Source organism: Eubalaena glacialis, chromosome 9 (genome assembly GCF_028564815.1).
Source record: "Eubalaena glacialis isolate mEubGla1 chromosome 9, mEubGla1.1.hap2.+ XY, whole genome shotgun sequence".
Taxonomy (NCBI): Eukaryota; Metazoa; Chordata; class Mammalia; order Artiodactyla; family Balaenidae; genus Eubalaena; species Eubalaena glacialis.
Genome location: NC_083724.1, coordinates 114,046,444 through 114,066,871, shown reverse-complemented (window position 1 = coordinate 114,066,871; position 20,428 = coordinate 114,046,444). Strand labels below are relative to the sequence as shown.

The 20,428-nt window shown below is 39.6% G+C and overlaps 1 protein-coding gene across 5 annotated transcripts in view; it reads left to right on the top strand.

The window, feature by feature from the left end:
* Positions 1–191: 191 nt before the first annotated feature.
* CCDC25 (coiled-coil domain containing 25) overlaps positions 192–20,428 on the top strand; it is a 60,441-nt gene continuing 40,204 nt past the window's right edge. For all 5 annotated transcript variants that reach the window (XM_061200731.1, XM_061200733.1, XM_061200735.1 and 2 more), the window contains exons 1-4: positions 192–281; positions 5,022–5,069; positions 10,164–10,203; positions 14,897–14,948. In XM_061200731.1, coding sequence (XP_061056714.1) covers positions 254–281; positions 5,022–5,069; positions 10,164–10,203; positions 14,897–14,948 — 168 coding nt within the window. In that variant the 5' untranslated portion in view covers positions 192–253. The remainder of the gene's footprint in view (positions 282–5,021; positions 5,070–10,163; positions 10,204–14,896; positions 14,949–20,428) is intronic.

Here is a 20,428-nt window from a genome sequence, read left to right as displayed (position 1 = left end):
CCAATCACCTATTGCCCTGGCTCCATCTTCTTTCCCCTCAACCCCCTAGTAAACTGAGCTCCCAGCGCGCCGACGGGGTAGCCCGCCAGGATTGAAAACGGCGCCGGCAGCCGGCGTTATGACGTTACCCGACGTCCGCCGGAAGTGCACGGAGGAGTTCCGGGGGAAGCGGCCTCCGCGCTTCCGGTATCTTGAGCTTCCGGAGCTGAGTGCCGCTGCTCGGCGCTGGAGTCGCCGTGCCGCCGCCGGGATCATGGTGTTCTACTTCACCAGCAGCAGCGGTGAGTGGGCACCGAGACCTCCCGGGTCCCTGCTCGACCGCGGGGCTCCGAAGCCGAGACCCCCAGGTCGCCGCTGAGCCTGGTCCTTGAGCGCCTCCTCGGCAGTGGGTGCCTCTTCCCGCGTCCTCATGGTCCCCCCACCGTGTCCGTCCCAGTCCCCCCCGTGCGCCCCCTCGTCAGGGCCTGGGGGCGTGTAGAGGCACCATCCCCCTTGCTGTCTTTGCCTCCGGGAGTTGTTCTTTTCCCTCAATCAGAAAGACCTGTCGCTACCTGGAATGGGACAGTTTGTGGACTTCTTCGCATCCCTATCCCAAGTCTTCCCTTCCCCACCCACCCCCGTAACCTTTAATCTTGCTGAGCCCTGGTAATTACCCGCATAGAGAAAGAAAGGAGACATTTGCCAACAACTCTGCCTTACGGGAAGTGCGCCTTAGCCTTCTAGGAAAGGGTTATAGGGCCTGGATGTTACAGAAAGCCATAAAAAGACTCTGGAATGGCGATAAAGCCACTCACTGGGCAGAGTTGATGTCCCAGATCTTGAAAAGTGACATGATAATGTTTCTGATTTGTCTTTGGCAGGCAAGGAAAGGGTGTGTTTAGTTCCCAGGAAATGCTGTGTCTTCATTTCTCTGCTTATGTTGTTCCCTTTGCCTACAGTCAGCCCCCCAGTTAGCTGCTTCTCCCCTGAGACAGCCCTCGCCTATCTTTTCCAGATGCCTTTCCCGCCTTGTCGCCACCCCAGGATTGCTTAGATATAACTCTTCGGGGATCCCCTTAACACCCATGTATGCCTTTGGCATTGCACTTGTCATATGATATTAAACTCTGTCTGCTTGAGATAGAGTGTAAGCCCCTTGAGGGCAGGGAGAGGATCTCCTGGTTTCTCTAGTGTAGTGCCTGGCTCATAATAGTTACTCAATAAATACTTATTGAATAAATGAATGATATTTTTTTGACTTCTGGCACACTCTATTCTGTTGCTACTGTCTCTGCCTACTTGTTAAAGGTGAGATTTAAGTGAAACTAGCTGCGCAGTTTTGTGTGGGTTTGAATAGAGTGGTACTTGCTCTTTAGAGATGAGAACGTTGAAGCCCAGGGAAGTTGTAACTCACAGACCCCCTCCCCTGCTACTCCATCATACTATCACATCTCATTTTTCTCAGTAGTTTAGGCTTCCACGGTGTGCCATAAGCTATTTCTCTGTCTCTATAGGCTTAGTTTTGTCTTACCCATATTTTTAAAATTACTAGAAACAAAGTTCAAACTAGCCTGAAAAATCATTATAGGCCCCTAATAGCATTTTCAGACTCCCTCTGTCCTGTCCTGCCCCTCCAGATAACTGGAGTGTCTCTTTGTAGCTTCTCATGAGAGTCCCTGACAACATAGTTACCCGTACAAGTCCAGCAATGGAATGAAAACTATAGGCAGGCCATATACGTACTAAATGTATTTTATGCTGGCTGCTTTATTCTCCTTAAAGTGATTCTAAATTCCTTGAGCTCTAGTCATACACACGCAGGTGCCCTTAATAGAACAGAGTGCTTCAGTTGATTTGTGGATCATATTTTTCTCATTGGCTTCCATTATAACATCAGAATTGCTTACTGTCAGAAAAATATTTGGCCTCTAAGTCTAATAAATCTGCACTTGTGCAGCTTTTAAAATTGCAAAGTTAATGGAAAAATTATAACTTCCAGTAAGATAGTAGTAAAACTTTATATATCCTAGTACAGAAAACAACTTGAACATACAGAATCTGCAGGAAATGACTTCGTATAGACAGCTAAGGTTTTCAAGCAACTGATGGTTTACTGCAAAAAAACTTTTTTAAAAAATGGGTTGAAAATCTCAATAGAAAGTTTTTGCCTTCCCTTTTAAAATTAGTATCTCTAACTAAAATCTGCTTAGTTTTATTCTTTCATGCTCTCATAATAGAATAATGAAACATTAGCCTTGCTATATTTCCAGTGTCAAATTTAAGCCCCTCTGATTCATGGACCCACAGATTACCTGCGCATGGCTCATTAACTTCACTTGTACTTTTAGTACCTTTTACTAGCATCTGTCTCAAGATAGATTGTTCTGTAAATTATGAGATTATCACAGTGCCTCTAAAGTTGGCCTGGTTGCTACACCGGTATCAGGTATCTTCAAGATAACTAGTTCCCATACTAATCAACCTTAATATTTGGGTGAGAGTAACAAAAATACTAGAATAATTCAATTTACTTTTCCTTTATCCCTCTAACATGGATGGGAGCTTAATTCAGATTTCTTACTCAGCAGTCATGCTCCTTTTTAATTATCTATTTTGACATAATTTCAGTATTTCAGAAAAGTTATAAGAATAGTAAAAGATTTCCTTTATAGCCTTCTCTCAGATTCCCCAAATTCTAACATTTTACCACATATACCTTATCTCCTTCTTTTCCCCTTTCTCTTTCTTTTTCCGGCTCCCCTCCCCGCCCAACTCTCTCTCTACACACACACACAGATTTTTGTTTTCTGAACCGTTTGTTAGTAAGTTGTATTTTACCCCTAAATATTTCAGGGTGTTTTTCCTAAAATCAAGGATATTCTCTTTATCAGAAGACATTCTTCATTATCAAAATCAGGAAATTAACATTGCAACAATACTAGTATGTAATCAGCAGCTTTTATTCAGTTTTTATCAGTGTCCTAGTGAAGAATTTATAACAAAGGAAAATTACAAATCATTGTTGCGTTCCGCTGTCATTCATTACTCTTTAGCGTCTTCTGATCTGGAGCATTGCTCAGTCTTTGTCTCTCATGACACTGTCAGTTGAAGAATTATTTTGTAGAATGCCCCTCAGTTTGGGCTTGTAGCATTTATGTTCTTAATCACCTCATTTTATAGGTCAACCATCCAAAGAACCATCTGTCATTCTCTTTGCTGTAATTTAGATAGCTTGTCCTGCAGAGACAGCTTTGTTTATTTGGATCATTTAAAAAAATTACCTTTGTTCTGATTACAAAAACCATCTATACATTTTATAAGCAAGTAGACAAGGTAACTATTGCTAACAATTAAATGTATATCTTTCCATAGTATAAAGAAAATTGGTGCGTGTATTAAAAATATATATGTAAACATGTTTATGTATACACAGTTGCTTATTTTTTACAAATTGAGTATTACTGTGTATAGATACACAAAAATACTGTTCTGCTGTTTAATTTCTTCACCTGTCCTTTCTTTTTAATGGGTACATGGTATTTTGTTTATGGATATTCTATAGTGTGTATAACCAGTCTTAACTAATGAGTGTTTAAGTTGTAAAAAGAACATCACTGCTTGACGGAGTATTAATTAGTAGGATATATACTCCTAGTGGTGACATTTATAGGCTCAAAAGGGTGTACCCATATAATGATGTACAGAGAGGATCTGAAACACTTTTTAGTAGTATTCCTGCACTTGACATTTGTTATACGCTATGCAAAGGGCTTATCAAGCTAATATAATGCTCTGTTATAGACAAGTATTTCTGTCAACTGGTCAGTGCAAAATTCTCTTCTTTCAAGTTATTTTTCTCAACTATTTCCAAGTAATTATGGACTGTAGTCATCATAACTGCTAACTGAAGGAATTGGGAGTTTTCTGTCCCCAAGAGAGGCAACTATGATTGACCATTTAAGGAGCTTCTCATCCTGAATGTCCAGGCAATCCTGAATTTAAGAATCTGTAGATGAAAGAGTGCTGATTCCCAGCCTTCAGAGCTCCACTCACACGGTAGTTCTCTGGAGCGACAGCCAGCAGAGTGCCTGGCCCAAGCTTGTACCTGTCTGCCAGGCTTTGTAGGCAGAGGCTCAGTGGCTATTAATTCAGGAGTCTAGGTCCAAACGGGGTCGGTCTAACAGGTTTTGGTAGACTAGCTCGGAAAACCAGGACCCAGTTAGAATTTCAATTACAAAACCTAACTGATTCCAGGTGGAGGATGCCCACATCAAAACACACTAGCTCAGGAAAGCAAATGTCATTTCTAAGGTAAACCATACCCAGAATATTCTTTTTGATTTAGGGTAGTGGTTCCTAATGCTGACTTCACATTAGAATCACTGTAAAAAGAGATCTTTTGCAAAACTCCAATCCCCAGAGATTTGGATTTGGTTGGTCTTAGGTGGAGCTGGGGCAAAATTAGGTGATTCTAATGTGTAAACAAGGTTCAGAGCCACTGATCAGAAGAAGCTTGAGAGCCAGTGTTTCCCCTGAATGTGATAGGGAGCTTATTATAATTTGCAGCACACCTAGGACATAACTAAATCAAATTATGAAAAATAAAACTTGCCTAAGTATAGGAACCTATTTTTAAATGGTTGAGGTGAAGAGTTTTGGTCGTTGTTTTTTTAAAACTATTTTGAAGAAGGCAAAAGTATAGGACTGAACTGGAATTGCGTTGAACTAAATCCCTGAGAAAGTAGGAAAGTAGCCATTTTTAATGAGGGTTGGTAAACCTTCTCCCGATGGTCAGTATTTTAGAGTTTGTAAGCCACGTACGGTCTCTCTAGCTTATTCTTCTTCATTTTGCTTTTTTCAACCCTTTAAAAATGTAAAAATCATTCTTAGTTCAAGGGCTGTCCAAAAACAGGGCTGGATTTGGCCTACAGGCCATGAATGTTTTGCCAACCCCTAATAAGCATTTGTCACTTGTTTTTCCCATCAAACAGTTGTGTCGGTGTTGAAGTTATCTAACTATTCTTATTTTTGTTTTGTCTTAGTTAACTCATCTGCTTACACTATTTACATGGGAAAGGATAAATATGAAAGTAAGTTTTCAAAAGCATTTGATTTTGAAATTTCCAGCAGGTAAGTGTTAATTGCCTTTTCTCCCAATGGTTTGTTGGATATGAGTTTTCAATTAACTACTAACTAACCCGTTATAAGGAATTTCAAAGGATTAACTTTCTTAGAATTTCATTATATCAGATAATAGTTGAGCTAATTGGACCACCTGTGGCTGATTAGAATCTTACTTTACAAAGAGTTTTGTGGTATCGTTTGATTTAGGGGTGACAGGAATTAGAGGTTAACTTGTGCTGGTTTTCATCAAATAAAAATAATCTGTGGCTTGGACTTTGAAAAGATCATTTTCTGTACATCTTTACCTCGTTTAAGAAACATATCTTGGTTGTTTTGAGGCAGAAGATGGTTCTTTTTGAGTTGAAATGTTAACAGTGCTTTCTTGACCGCTCTCAGAATGAAACACGTTATCTCATACTGTGCACATTCCTATGACTAAATGATACAAACATTCACCTAACTAAAACAAAAATTTCCAAAAAAATACCCATACTATTTTCTGTGCCCTCTATTTTCTGTTTTATCTCATTTTTAAAAAGCTAGTCTTAGCCTGCTAAATTAATTTTCTGACTCACTAATGAATTTGATATAAAGTTTACAAGAAAAACACTGATTTAGGGATCACCTTTTTGACTGCACGAGTGGCGGGGGGCGCCGAAAGGGAAATGTAGTTTTCTTGGTCAAGAGAGCAGGGAGGAGGGCTTCCCTGGTGGCGCAGTGGTTAAGAATCTGCCAGCCAGTGCAGGGGACACGGGTTCGAGCCCTGGTCCAGGAAGATCCCACATGCCGCGGAGCAACTAAGCCCGTGCGCCACAACTACTGAGCCTGCGCTCTAGAGCCCGCGAGCCACAACTACTGAGCTTGCACGCCTAGAGCCCGTGCTCTGCAACAAGAGAAGCCACCACAATGAGAAGCCCGTGCACCGCAATGAAGAGTAGCCCCCGCTGTCTGCAACTAGAGAAAGCCTGCGCACAGCAATGAAGACATGACACAGCCAAAAATAAAAATAAATAAATTTATTTAAAAAAGAGCAGGGAGGTGACAGCACTGACCCTCAGTTTGTGGGACACTGAGGTGAGGGAGGAAAGAACTACAACAAGGGAGCTTGGAGAAAGTGACAGAATTCCTCTTCTTCAAGCTTGAAAAGCACAGCTGCTCTTCTCTTGAGGGTAGCATCATGTTCTGGAAAAGACAGCTCTGAAGTCCGGCCAGTCTGGGTTAAAATCCCACCTCTTCAGCAAACTAGCCATAGTTACTTAACCCCTTTGAACCTCAGGGTTCTTAGATGTAAGAAGAGGATCCTGGGATGGTATCGGCCTTGCAGGGCTGTGAAGGTTAAATGAAAGAGCCTGGGGAGAGTGCCTGGCCCACGGTGGGCGCTCGGTAACTGGTGGTTCTCTCTGGAGCTCTGGAGCTCCCCAAAGCCGCCTCCTTTCTCCCCTGGGAATACTCCAGGCCTGGGTGACTCTGCCTCAGTAGTCTGAGAGCTGCCTGATTCACTTCAGTTACTTTTCTTTAACCCTCAGGTATTGCTTTTTTTTTTTTTTCCTTTTCTAAAACCATCGGTGTCTGTTCGAGGTGCAGTTTGTAACTGACAGTTTAAGCTTGATCCTTTAAAAGAGACAAGTATAACATTCTTCAGTATGAGACACTTGATTAATGAAATAAGGCCCCAAATTAATTAAAAGATGTCAAAGAACAGTGATAAGTTGTATATAACTTAGATATAACTATGCATATAGTTTTATAAAAACATATATAGTTGTATGTATATGTATAGTTACACATGCTAAGTATATGTAGTTGATGTATATACACATACATCACATAAAATATATATAATGTTATAAATATAATGTGATATATAACTATATATTATAAATCAGATCTATATAAGAGTTTCAAACCCTGCTATAACCATAAGCAGAATCAGTATAAGCAAGACTGTCACATCCTAGCCAAGAGAAAAAACCAATAGCATAAAATAACTAATTTTTAAACAGTTTTTTCCTTATAATGAATTTATGCCATTGACTCTGCTTGTGACTTAATGGAGAAGCTGTCTGCAGTATATTAATACTTGAGTTTTATATTTCTCCTAGTAACCGGTGAATTGTCATGGATAACTTTTCTCATAGTGTCCTCCTGATGAACATAGCTGGGGAGGGGATACTGTCTCTCTATATTACATTGAACAATAAGGCACAATTATAACTAAGGAGTCCTAGTTATCTACAGTAGATATGGATCCAAACCTGACCAAATCTACTTTCCCTTCTACCACACGAAGGGTGTGAACCCAAGGCTCAGGTTCCTGAGAGGCACCTAGAGCTGAGGTCCTGAGGGTTTTGCACTGTGCAGCCCTGGCGGGGCGGGGACGGCTTTATGTATGTCTTACAGCGAAGGGCCGCTTTGATTCCGGTGCACACTGATGGGCTACCCGTGTTGCTGACGCAGGCAGCTGTGCCAGGGACATTCCCACTGTGTCTCTTTTCCCTTCCATTGTAGTTTCCTGTTCGCTGGGGCTGGTCTGTGTGAGGCCATGTGCCAGCCTCTGAGTATCCAAAGAGGAAGACTGAGTCTGTGTTTTCACAGTGTTCATTCAGGTGGAGGCACATACAAAAACCAAATAGTGGTCAGTTTTGCTGTGAATATAAAACTCTAAAAAGTAAAGTCTATTAAACAAAAGTATGGGCAAAATGAAGTAATATTAATAGCAAACACTGTAGAAGTAGAGGGGGCAGAGAGTAAATGTGGTTAGGGAGAGCTGAGAAGCTTCGTGGAAGAGTGGGTTAGGATGGGCTAGAATGAATCCTTTAAACCTCCGTTGTAGGAATTTCTCTCTACAGATACAAATCTAGATACAGAGTTTATGTCTGCAGATGTAAATTTAGATTCTGTCTAGAGCCCACTGGAGTGGTGTTTTGCTGTTATTAAAGTATATGTAGGAAAAAAAAATCTGTATGTAGAATACTTTTCCCCAGGCACTCTTAGAGTCATCCAACTCTCTTAGTCTGCTTTGTAAGAACGGTATTACATTTTTAAGTTGCCTGTTCTCTAGCGTTCCTAGCACATCACGTTTACTTCTAATAGCCTTGATGACTTCAGGCTAAGGGCTGGATGGAACATAAATGAATTTTAAGTTGAATGAGTCCTTTCTCTAAAAAGCTTTCAGGTGTGTTCTTTTTATTAGCCAGCAGGTGTCACCAGGGAGCCAAACATTGCCCAAATGAGGAAAAGAGGTTTTTATAATTCCCTTTTTCTGATTTTTCTGATTACTTGTCAGCTATTTGCTCAGCTTCTTACTTAAGCTAGTAGAAAACCCTTCAGAAAACTCAAGGTGTCTGCAGTTGCTTAGAGTACCCTCATCCAAGAGGGTACTCTATCATCTTTTTGCTTTTCTGGAAAATAAATACCTCATTAAAGTTAGATAGATTATACTTGAGTACATTTTAAATCATCATATGTGAATCACTTTACCTTACAATTTTTAACTTTAGGTTTAATAATTTAAGTAATGCTTCTGTATTACTAATTATTAATATGGCTATTAGAGGTATATATTGAGATAACCTTTCTGTAGAGATATATATTATTAGCCTTAAAAATATACATACGTAGGAGTTCCCTGGTGGTCTAGTGGTTAGGATTTGGCGCTTTCACTGCCGTGGCCCAGGTTCAGTTCCTGGTGGGGGAACTGAGATCTTGCAAGCCATGTGGCGTAGCCAAAAACCAAAACCAAACCAAAACAAAAAAACATATATATGCATATGTTTTGAACGAATACTTCACCTTTTAGAAATACACCTTAAGGAAATAATCAGGAGTATGGACATATTTATTTAAAAAGTATTTACTGAAGCATTTGTAATTAGAAGCAATCCAAATGTCAACAACAGAAAAGTTAATCCATATGATAGAATCAAGTAGTCATTTTTTCCAAAGAACTTCTAAAATTTTTATTTTTATCTAACAAATATATAGTTTAAAAGTTCCAGTAATAACAGAATGCTTATAGTAAAAAACATCAGTTCTCTATCCCATCCTTTTCAATACCCACGTTCTACCCTCAGAAACAGTTACTTTGACTTTTACCTATTTCTTCTATTTTTATTTTCATATGTGACAGAATTTTAGGTGATTTTTATTTTCTTTTTTATATTTCTGGTGTTTGTTTTGTTCCCTAATTTTCTACAATTTTATAATTGAGAAGCTTTTTTTTTTTAAGACGTAAAATGCAGTCCACTGGTTTTAAAGTTGTAGCAAAACCATTTTAACATATAAGTATTGTTATAGTGAATCAGTTTTCTAAGACATTATCTAACATCTCAGTTGCTCTGATTTGCCAGTGTTAGTTTTATCTTCAAATAGAAATATCTTTGAACTTTAGATTATAAGTGTTATACAAAATTATAATGATTATAATTGTCCAATTGTAAAAACTATTAAAAAAAATTTTCTGGTATTTTCAAGCATCAAAGCCTCTTTGAATTACTCTTTATTAAGGGAGAGAAAAAGTTTTGTGGAAAAGATTTTTTTTTTTTTTTCCCCTCCCAACTTACGATAAACTTTGGCATATTTCATTTAACCTTCTCTTTAAAACATGTTTTTAGTTTTGTTTTATTTAAAAATTTAAAACTTATTTTTATTGAAGTATAGTTGATTTAAAACATTATATTAGGGAATTCCCTGGCGGTCCAGTGGTTAGGACCTAGTGCTTTTACTGCCAGGGCCCAGGTTCGATCCCTAGTCGGGGAACTAAGATCCCTCAAGCTGTGCAGCACAGCCAAAAAATAAATAAATAAAAGAACCAAAGAATACTTTTAAAACTGAATTAAAATTAAAAAAAATATTGTATTAGTTTCAGTGTACAACATACTGATTCAGTATTTTTACAGATTGTACTCCATTTAAAGTTATTACAAAATAATGGCTGTATTTCTCTGTGCTGTACAATATATCCTTGTTGCTTATTTATTTTATACATAGTAGTTTGCATCCCTTAAGACCTTCATTTCTCTTTTTTTTCCTTTTCTTTGTTCTCTTCTGTCTCTCTGCAGATGAAGATCTGATAAAGTATGGCTGGCCTGAAGATATTTGGTAAGTAGCAATTTTGGTTCTGCTTTTTATGGATCATTATTTACTTTCTTAGACTTGACCAACCACCTGACTCCTATGATTAAAACTAGAACTCATGCTTTGCGTTTTGTCTAAGAATGTTCAGTGGTAAATAGCTGACTGCCAGCTTCCTTCATTTATAATTACCACGTTAACTGGGAATGAGGTCTTAGGGCTAGATCTCGGGCCTCACTGCAAAGGTCTCAGGAACATAGGCTTGCTTTTACCTCCTGTGTGTCTCCTCATAGTAGGTTACTGAGACCACTGCACTTAACACACTCAGAACACTCTTTTTGAGTGGATGGATGCAGGCTTCACAAGAAGCAGTGAAGAAAATAGACACAAGCTTCCATGTCGTTGGAATAGGTAGAGCATCTGACCAGATCCAGCTTTAAAGAAAACACAGACTGGCTTCCCGTTGTCTTCTCAACAAAGAGTTTAACCCTGGCTTGATCCAGCCCCTACCCCTTCTTTCTAAAAGAATTTATGGAAATTTCAAAAATTGTAATATATTCTTTCTTAGCCTCCTTCCAAGATAATTTTATTTTGCTGCTTGCCAAACCCAGTCTAAAAAAACAACAAAACAAATGCAGAAAAAAACCCCTTCATTTTAGTTGAATTCTTTTCTTTTTCTAACTGCCTTGGGATGCCATATGGGCTTTTCTACAACTCAAACCCAAAACCTGTGAGGAGTTCATGGATTCCTGCTACTTTCTTTTTCTTTCATGTAATGCTCTCATGCTCAGTTTGCTTTCTTTTTCTAGCTGCAGCTTCCACCACTCCCTCTGACCCTTGTGATGTCTCTCTCCTGGAGCCTAATTCTACCTACTATAGAGCAGGATATGGTCTCTACAACTCCTAACACCCCCCTACCAAATGCCGTCCCTGAGGAGAAGCACTTGGATCCCGTTGGCTTTAATGATAGTAGTAACGGACATTTACCAAACACATAACTGTAGGCCAGATCCTGTGGAGTGTTTACCTCCACTAATGCATTTCACTTCACTACAACCCTGTGAAATAGTTACCAATATCATGCCCATTTTTCAGATGAGGAAACTCAGGCTAAGGGAAACTGAACAGATCCACTCGGGTCGTTGCTGGCCCCCAGCCAGCTCGAGTTCTAGATCCCTGTTTCTGTCTTCCCTCAGGCTATTTGGGCCCAGATCCTTCACTTAATTTCCTATAGTGACAGAGCTTAGGCTGCCACTTTTTAGAAGAGTTGACTGATTTTCAGTAAGGTGTGCAGCATTGGACATCTTGTAGGAAAGATATTGCCCAGCGACTAACTTAAGCTACTCCCTAGATGTAGCCATTCTCGGAACCCCCGGGCCTACCTGCAGGAGCCCACTGAAGGGCGCCTCTCTGGCTCCAGCCTACCTCATTGTGAAGGAGCCGCCTCCTGACCCCGTGGAAGTACTTCCCTGTCTGTTTGCCCTCTCTGAAGTCCACACTCCAGGAACCAAGAGGCACTAGAAACCTGAGGAAGTTTAAAGGTTTTTTTATCAGCCCCGTGTTCCAGCACAGCGGCCCATCTTCTGAACTCAAGTATGTCATCAAGGTAGACACTGCTTGGTGCCCCCATACCTCAGGTGGGCAGGTTGCACTGCTCAGGGCTTCTGCACTGGGTGCTGCTTACCTTCCTAGGACCCTTGACTATAAGCTCTGCTCCCCTGCCTCCCCCGCCCAGCCCAGGACAGTGATCCATTGGGTTTGTTTACTACTCTGTCCCACTACCTAGCGTAGGACCTGGCACATAGTAAGTGTTCAATAGATGTGGACTTTCTAATTGACTAGCTCTCTGCCTGTCTGGAAATGATCTCTGCTGGACATTTCTTCACAGTAACTGCATTCTGGTCATCTCCATTTTGAGTACCTGTCACCCTTGGCTGGATTATTTCAGTTGTCGTTAAGGCCCCAAAGATCTCCAGATCTGTCACACAAGAGATAAGGATGATCACACCTGTTACGCAGTTACCTGCTGTAAGGTTTGGGGCAGAAATACCTGTATAGGAAAGGTTACATACTCAGATGCACCATGAAAGTCAGTTCACTACAGCCTTTTACTTGACATTTAAAAAAAAATTAAGTGGAAGAGAAATTTCCAATTTACAACCTACACCTCATGTATTATGACTTGGGCACTTTTGTTTCGTTAAGGTAGACTTCTGGAAGGTGTCTATAGCTGCCTGATAGCCATTTCGACACTCTTTAATCTTGAGATTTAATGTCTGTTGTCGGAAGTGATTGACTTTTACTTCCAGAAGCTCTTCTAGGTCAGATGTGACCTGGCATAGCCCTAAATTTCAAGACCTGTTACAGTTAATAAACTGTCAATCCTGGAAACATTCCTGGGTGTGCAAAGAATGAGTCAGTTGATCTACATTCCAGGGCAGATTTTCAACCTGGAACTTAACCTCTGGGAATGTCAACATCTAAGTTTATACCAGGAAACCTCCTAAGGTGCTTTTAAGCAAAGAATTTTTCTAGGCTTAAATGAGAATGGAACTAAATTCATTTTAAACAAAGGAAAATACAGAGTGTGTGTTCACTGCTTCCAAACCCCCTAATGAGTAGTATTTCTAGAGACCCCACTTTAAGGAGTTAAACGACCCAGCTTGGGGTCCCGTGCATCTCTACATTCTCAGGTCAGGGATGCTCATGTTTCTAGTCTCTGCATTCAATAAAGAGTAATAGTGATTAAGCAGGGAGAGGAAGGTAACAAGGAAGAGAGGGAACTAGGGAACCAGTGGGCATAATTTAAACTTGGAGTGAGCATTTTGGGAGGTTTGGAAGGTTTTTTAAGGAAACTCGCTCAAAATAGTTTGTTTACAGAACTGACTTTTTTGTTCGTTTTACATTTCAACCAAAGCGCCGTTGGGACATGCATTCCCCTTGCACTTTGTAGAGGTGTACCTACAAGCCTGAAGTTGGTGTAGATCAGCAGTGATATTCCCGGGTGTGTTTTAGTACTTTGACTGCCTATGTATGAACCCAGTGTGTATATACATGGAACTACTTGTGTATGTCTTTTGATAAAATTCCACATCAGAGACCTTTAAGGAAAATCAGAATACAATCAAGCTACTATGGGTATGTAGGAAAGAGTTGTTGTAAATAGAGAACTTAAAACAAATTGGAATGGGAGAAGTTTTCTCAATTGAGCCTGCTTACTAATGGGGTATTTTCCTAAGATTCTGAAACAGAGTAGTGAGGTATAATTTCCAGATTTTCAAAAAACACATTTTCTGGCTGGAAAATGCCAAGCTGAAGATGATAATCAGTAGGAATCTCTTACGTGGGAATGCAAATAAGTAAATGAACCAGCAGAAGAAAAATAAATCAAATTAAGATGTTATATTCATTTCTGGCTATCACTAATGGTTAGGAATAAAACCTAGAGTCATCATAGACTGCCAAAAATGTGTAAAAATTTTCTTTATCCAAAGTGACTAGCAAGATGCTTAACCTTTTTAAAGAGGGCATGAGAAACAGCAAACCTTGACCTTTATATAGAATCACACTGCCTACATCTTGGACCAGGTATGAGTGTGTAACCATTTTCAGCTCTAAAAAATCCATTAATGCTAAGAGAATGTCTAAAGAAATACATAATGGGACGTGACATTGCCTCCTTAGGATTTTACTGAACATTCCTCAGTCTGGAAAGGAAAGGACTAAGGAAGAGATGAGTAAAGTTAACAGAAATCACGAAGTGACAGTCGTGTGTTACCATTGTTTGCTAGCATTCTGGAGGCCTCTCTGGGTGTTGGAAAGAGCGGTCAACTTCATTTGGTGAATTGTAAATATGAAAAACTTAAAATCCCCAAATGTTGGACTAGGTGAAAAAAGAAGTAAGTTTTAAAAGATTTAATTAAATTGGTGAATGATAGAACCTTAATGAAAGGTAAATTTAGGATACTGGGGTGAGAGGGCATTCTGAATATTTTTAGGACAGCGTCATAAAGGGCAATCACCATGCTTTCCCAGGAGACGCGTATTAGTGTCATTGTCAGAGGTAAGGCTGGATGAATTGTTGGTCTGACCCATTTGGTGATGTGGTCTGCTTACTGCTTCAGTCCTCACCTGACTCTTCCATCTCTGTGATCAACATTCTCTTTGGATTGTTTTGCCATTGCTTGAAACTCAGGATTTCCCAAACCAAACCTGTCATCTTTTTGCCAAACTGGCTCCCTCTCCAACGTAAGATGTTACTGTCAGTGGTCCTGTGAGTCTCCCAGGCTTGCAACCCTGGAGTCTTGTTGACTTCTTTCATTCCCTTCTCTTCTCACCTAAAATTCCTTCCCCGTGTTTGCTCTAAGTCCCGTGGTTCAGCTTGGGACCCACCAAGTCTCAGTTCATCAGTGAAGCCTTGGGTCACTGATAGCTCTTTCTCTCTTGAAAAATCACCCTTCCCTGGGCTTTTAACATTCATTGCCTCCTGTACTCATCTTGGTACTTAGTCTCACACAGCTGCAGAACTTTCCGTGTTCTTCTCACCTCTCCCAGTGGATAGTGAGCTCTTTGGAGGCGGTGACTGTTTTCTGCCCCCATAGTGCTCAGTGTGCAGTCGGCACTGAATTAATATTTTTGGATTGGAATGCTTTAAATGCAGGTGGCCTGAGGAGATGGTTATCTTGTACCTCTTGCTAAAAGTGGTTTTCATTCTTTGTAGGTTTCATGTGGACAAACTCTCTTCGGCTCATGTATACCTTCGATTACATAAGGTAACTGGATTTAAACGTGGATTCGTGCCTTTTTCTGTAGTGATGAGCATTCTGTCTTGTCCTCTGCCCTTTTTTTTTGGCAAGTAAATTGTTTAGAGTAATAAATATGTACAAAAGTCTACAAATTAGCAAATGAAGAGATGTCTTCCCCCAACCCAGGAAATCACTAAGGGCAATTCTGGTGATTTTTGAGGCTTGGAAGGGGACACAGCACATATTTCCCAGATAGAAGCACTGCCTTGTCCTGCCAGCTGAGGTGTGCTGTGTGTCACCTCTGCTCTCTCTCCCTGTCATTTCAGTTGACACTATTGGACTTTGTCTTCTTCTAGGAAGATCATGTTGTAGTTCCTTTTTCTCAGACTCATGTGATTCTCCTGCCTCACCAAGGGCATATGTTCCTAGTTATCAGGGGCTGCTTTGGGAGGTTTAAAACAGCATTATCCTAGTAAAGGGAAAAGATTTAATGTTCCCTAGTCACATAAAACCACTGTTTTTCCAATCTGTCTTTATATCCATCTATTGTATTTTGTGTAGTTGAATCATAGGGTATGGATAATTGTTATGTGTATTTTTAAAAATATTTATTTTGGAATGATTTTAGATTTACAGAAAAGTTGCAAAGGTAGTACAAGTTCCTATATACCCCGTGTCCAGTTTTCCCCATTGTTAACATCTTAACATTACCATGGTAAATTTGTCTGAACTGAGAAGCCAGAACTGATGCATCACTATTAACTAACCTCTGGACTCTATTTGGATTTCTCCAGTTTTTCCATTAATGTCCTTTTTCTGTTCCAGGATCTGGTCCAGCGTCACACATTGCATTTTAGTTGTCATGTCTGCCTAGTCTCTGGTCTGTGACAGTTTGTCACTCTTTCCCTGTTTGTCATGACCTTGACAGTTTGAGAAGTACTGATCAGGTCATGACTAGACTGGAGTCACGGGTTTGGGGGAACAATAGCATAGAGGTGAAGTGCTCTTATCCCATCATGTCAGGGGTATATGCATTAATAGGACTTAGCACTGATGGTGTTAACCTTGATCTCCTGGCCAGGGTAATGTTTGTCAGGTTTTTTCACTAGAGAGTTGCTCTTCTCCCCACATACTTTATTATTTAGAAGCAAGTCACTAAGTCCAGCCTGTACTCAAGGGGGAGAGCTCCACGTCCTGGCGCAGGGAGTACCTGCATATATTGTTGGGAATTCTTCTGTAAGAAAGATTCATCTCTTCTCTCCCATGTATTTAATTCAGTCATTTACTTATATCAGTATGGACTCACACATTTACTTTTTACTTTGGGTTATAATCCAGTACTGTGTCATTTTGTTGCTAAAATTGTCCCTGCTTTGACTCTTCCAGCTTGGCTCTTGTGTTCCTTTGACATGCTCCTGTCATTTTACTTTCTGAGCACTTCCTTACTTTCTGACACTCAAGATGCTCCAGGCTCATCTTGTATTTTCCCTGCTCCAGCTCTAGGATCAGCCATTTCTCTGAGGAACTTTGGTTTCTTTTATTGGGAAATGGTATTTAGAAATCAAGATCTGGACCCTGGGTGTGCTCATTGCTACTAGAGTATCATTGCTTCTAGGCCCTCTCATGTGACAGAGCTAGGAAATAGGTGTATGTATACTAACCCGTGTTAGTAATTCGTATGCATAATTTTTTCTGTATCTACAGTAAGCTAAACATGACTGGTGTCTCTGATGAACCCGTTATTACAGGGGCCTTTCTCACATTCCTTCCTTGCTTAGCTATTACTTCCTTCTCAGACAGTGGGAAGCCTGGCTCCCACCATCCACCATTCACCATCATTTGTTTATTTGAATCCAGTATATATGGAAGTGGTTTCAGATTTGTTAGCCTGTATCCCCATAAGAAACAACTTTATCAACTAAAGTACAGTGCAATTACAGTTTCCATTCAAAATGCTGTTTTTCAAAGTTACTTGTCAGCTGCTCCCCGCCCTCCCCACCTCATGCCTTTCAGTGATGTCTGTCACACACTTAGGTTCTTTTGTCTCAGTCTGCATTCCACCTTGGCTTCCCCTGGTTGATTGTATTACTTTTTTTTTTTTTAATACATTTTTATTGGAGTATAATTGCTTCACAATGCTGTGTTAGTTTCTGTTGTACAGCAAAACGAATCAGCCATATGCATACACGTGTCCCCATATCCCCTCATCCCCTCCCTCTTGAGCCTCCCTCCCGCCCTCCCTATCCCACCCCTCTAGGTGGTCACAAAGCACCGAGCTGATCTCCCTGTGCTATGCGGCTGCTTCCCACTAGCTATCTATTTTACATTTGGTAGTGTATATATGTCCATGCCACTCTCTCACTTCATCCCAGCTTACCCTTCCCCCTCCCCGTATCCTCAAGTCCATTTTCTACGTCTGCGTCTTTATTCCTGTCCTGCCCCTAGGTTCTTCAGAACCATTTTTTTTTTTTTTTTAGAGTCCATATGTATGTGTTAGCATACGGTATTTGTTTTTCTCTTTCTGACTTACTTCACTCTGTATGACAGACTCTAGGTCCATCCACCTCACTGCAAATAAGTCAATTTCGTTTCTTTTTATGGCTGAGTAATATTCCATTCTATATATGTGCCACATCTTCTGTATCCATTCATCTGTCGATGGACATTTAGGTTTCTTCCATGTCCTGGCTATTGTAAATAGTGCTGCATTGAACACTGGTACATGTCTCTTTTTGAATTATGGTTTTCTCAAAATGGATTAAAGACCTAAATGTAAGAGCAGACACTGTAAAACTCTTAGAGGAAAACATAGGAAAAACACTGTTTGACATAAACCACAGCAAGATCTTTTTTGACCCACCTCCTAGAGTAATGAAAATAAAAACAAAAATAGACAAATGGGACCTAATTAAACTTAAAAGCTTTTGCTTTTAAGCAAAGGAAACCATAAACAAGACAAAAAGACAACCCTCAGAATGGGAGAAAATATTTGCAAATGAAACAATGGACAAAGGATTAATCTCCAAAATATATGAACAGCTCATGGAGCTCGATATCAAAAAGATTGTATTACTTTTAAAGTGACAGTTTACAGACTTTTTCACGTTACTGCATTATTTTCATATTTATTGTTTTGACTGGCTGCTTTGAGTTGATAATATGCCACAGTTAATTTGAAAGCTCCCTTGTCAGAATATAAGTTGTTTACAGTTTTCAGCATTATGAATCCCCAACAAGAAATATTTTTTTAATGAACTACTTTCTATTTTTCTTTTCTTTTTTTTTTTAGAGTAGTTCTCAGAAATGAAATTACTGGGTCAAAAGATATAAACATTTTGATAACTCCTTTTATGCCAGATTGCCCTTTGAAAATATTATGCTGGTTTAAAATGCTACCTGATATATATAGGTTTTCCAGAAACTTTTTGGGGTTTTATAACTTCAGAAAAATAGCAACCTTTTGACCATTTTAATAAATACAAGATGCTACTTCATTATGCTTATAATATTTACTCCTTAATTTACTAACAAGGTAAAACATTCTACCACATCTTTACTTACTCTATTTATATTTTTGAGAACTGTGTTGTAAAAAAAAAAAGAAGATTGTGAACTCTTTGCTGGAACAAAATTCTGAATTTTCCTAGGCAACTTCTTGCCATTTTGGAACTATTTTAAGTCTAGAGAAAATAAAGTATGGTGTTCCCAACTTTCCTTTTGGTTCAGATTAAATTTTTTCCTTTGGGTTCTGCTGCATCAGAAAATGGAAATAACGGTGGGTAGTCCCAAGTTCACATTGCCACCAGTTAGAACTTGTTTGAACAGGAGTTTGATTTCATTTTCTTTTGGAAGCATATAATGTGCTAGATAAAAATATGTGCTCCTTGCGGAACTTTTACATGGTTGATCTCCTGCAGTAAACGACATAGCCCTTTGTACTTCGTAGGTACCAAGTAAGTGTTGGAGATGCAGTGAGACTAAGTATAAGTAGTTCAGAACCCAAACTCTGGAGCCAGACTGCCGGCTTTGTATCCTGGCCTTACTGCTTACCAGCTGTGCGACTCTGAGCAAGTTATTCAGCTGTGCCCGTTTCCTCATCTGTAAAAGGGAGCTAACAGTCCCTGTCTTACTGGGTTGTTGTGAGAATTAAATGAGCTAGCATAACTGAAGCATTTAGAATAATGCTTGGCACATGCTAAGCGCTATGTGTGTTCATTTTTTCTTTGTCAAGTTCAGGTGAATTCAACCCAAGCCTTGAAGATCATGGATATTCAACAAGTGTTTTTTCCTAGGCTTATTTGATTTTTGAAAACCTATAGAAAAATCTCACTTATCAAGAGGTTGCTTATCTCATTAACACAGATGGCGCAAAGCCCACAGTCAAAATTCTGGCCTTTACATACGGAGAGTACCTTACACTCTCCATGCAGAGTTTGTTTACTCTGACTTTATGCATAATGCTAAGCTGAATTATTTTATTTTATTTTATTTGGTCTGCTCATATTATATTAGAAGTAGCAAAACAAGAAGAGGCTATTGCTTCAGGAATAGCAAGAAGGGATGTTGCGACATAGCCTGATATCAAGGACCAAGAAGCTGTACGTTTCCACAGAAACTCCATAAGCACCACACTCTGGGGCCAGTTGTTAGAGCATGGCTTTAGTTAGTCCTGGGTTCATCTCTCAGCTCTGTCACTTACTAGATATTGGGGAGCTTGGCCTAGTTGCTTAACCTCGCTAAGCTTCATTTTCTTCATTGGCAAAGTGAACGTAGTACTATCCATTTCATATGGCCATTTATTTAGTGTACCTAGCACTCAAAAAGCAGATATTCAAAAAGTGGTAGCTATTGTTTTGTTTTTTAATTATTTATTTGATTTATTTAGTATAGGGTCAGTCAGCTTCTGTGTATTTTAGATGCCCCTGAAGGCATCACTATCACTATATTATAGCCTAGTGTAATGGTTGATATTCATGACGATGACATTGTGTTATCAACATGGTAAATTCAGAATCCTCTATTTAAGTGGTCAGGGAATCTCACAGGATGAGATATGGCGTTAAAGTAGTGACAAACTTAAATCACGTATTTTTTGGTCAAAATTTAGGTAATTGAGATTCCCATTTTGAAACATTTAAAATAAGGAAAAAAACAGAAACATAATGGAATAAACTTAATTTATCTCAAATATTTAGGTAGATAAAATGTTTCATTCCCAGACAGAAGTGCTTCAGTAATCCCATGCCTAATAGCCAAGTGCTGAGTTGATTTCCACTAGCTCTTGCCTCAGATATTTTTGTTCTTTTGGAACGGCTTTGCTTATTCAGCTTTGACTTTGATACGGTATCTGTAAAGAGAATGAATCAGTATTTTTTCTCTTTTATGGTAGAAGGTTATATCTAACACACCAGGAGCTTGGTTCCTGACTAATGCCGAGGGTAGATGACCTACCAGATCATGGAGACCCAAAACTATAAGATGTCTCTTGACAGGGAGTTTGTAGGGAC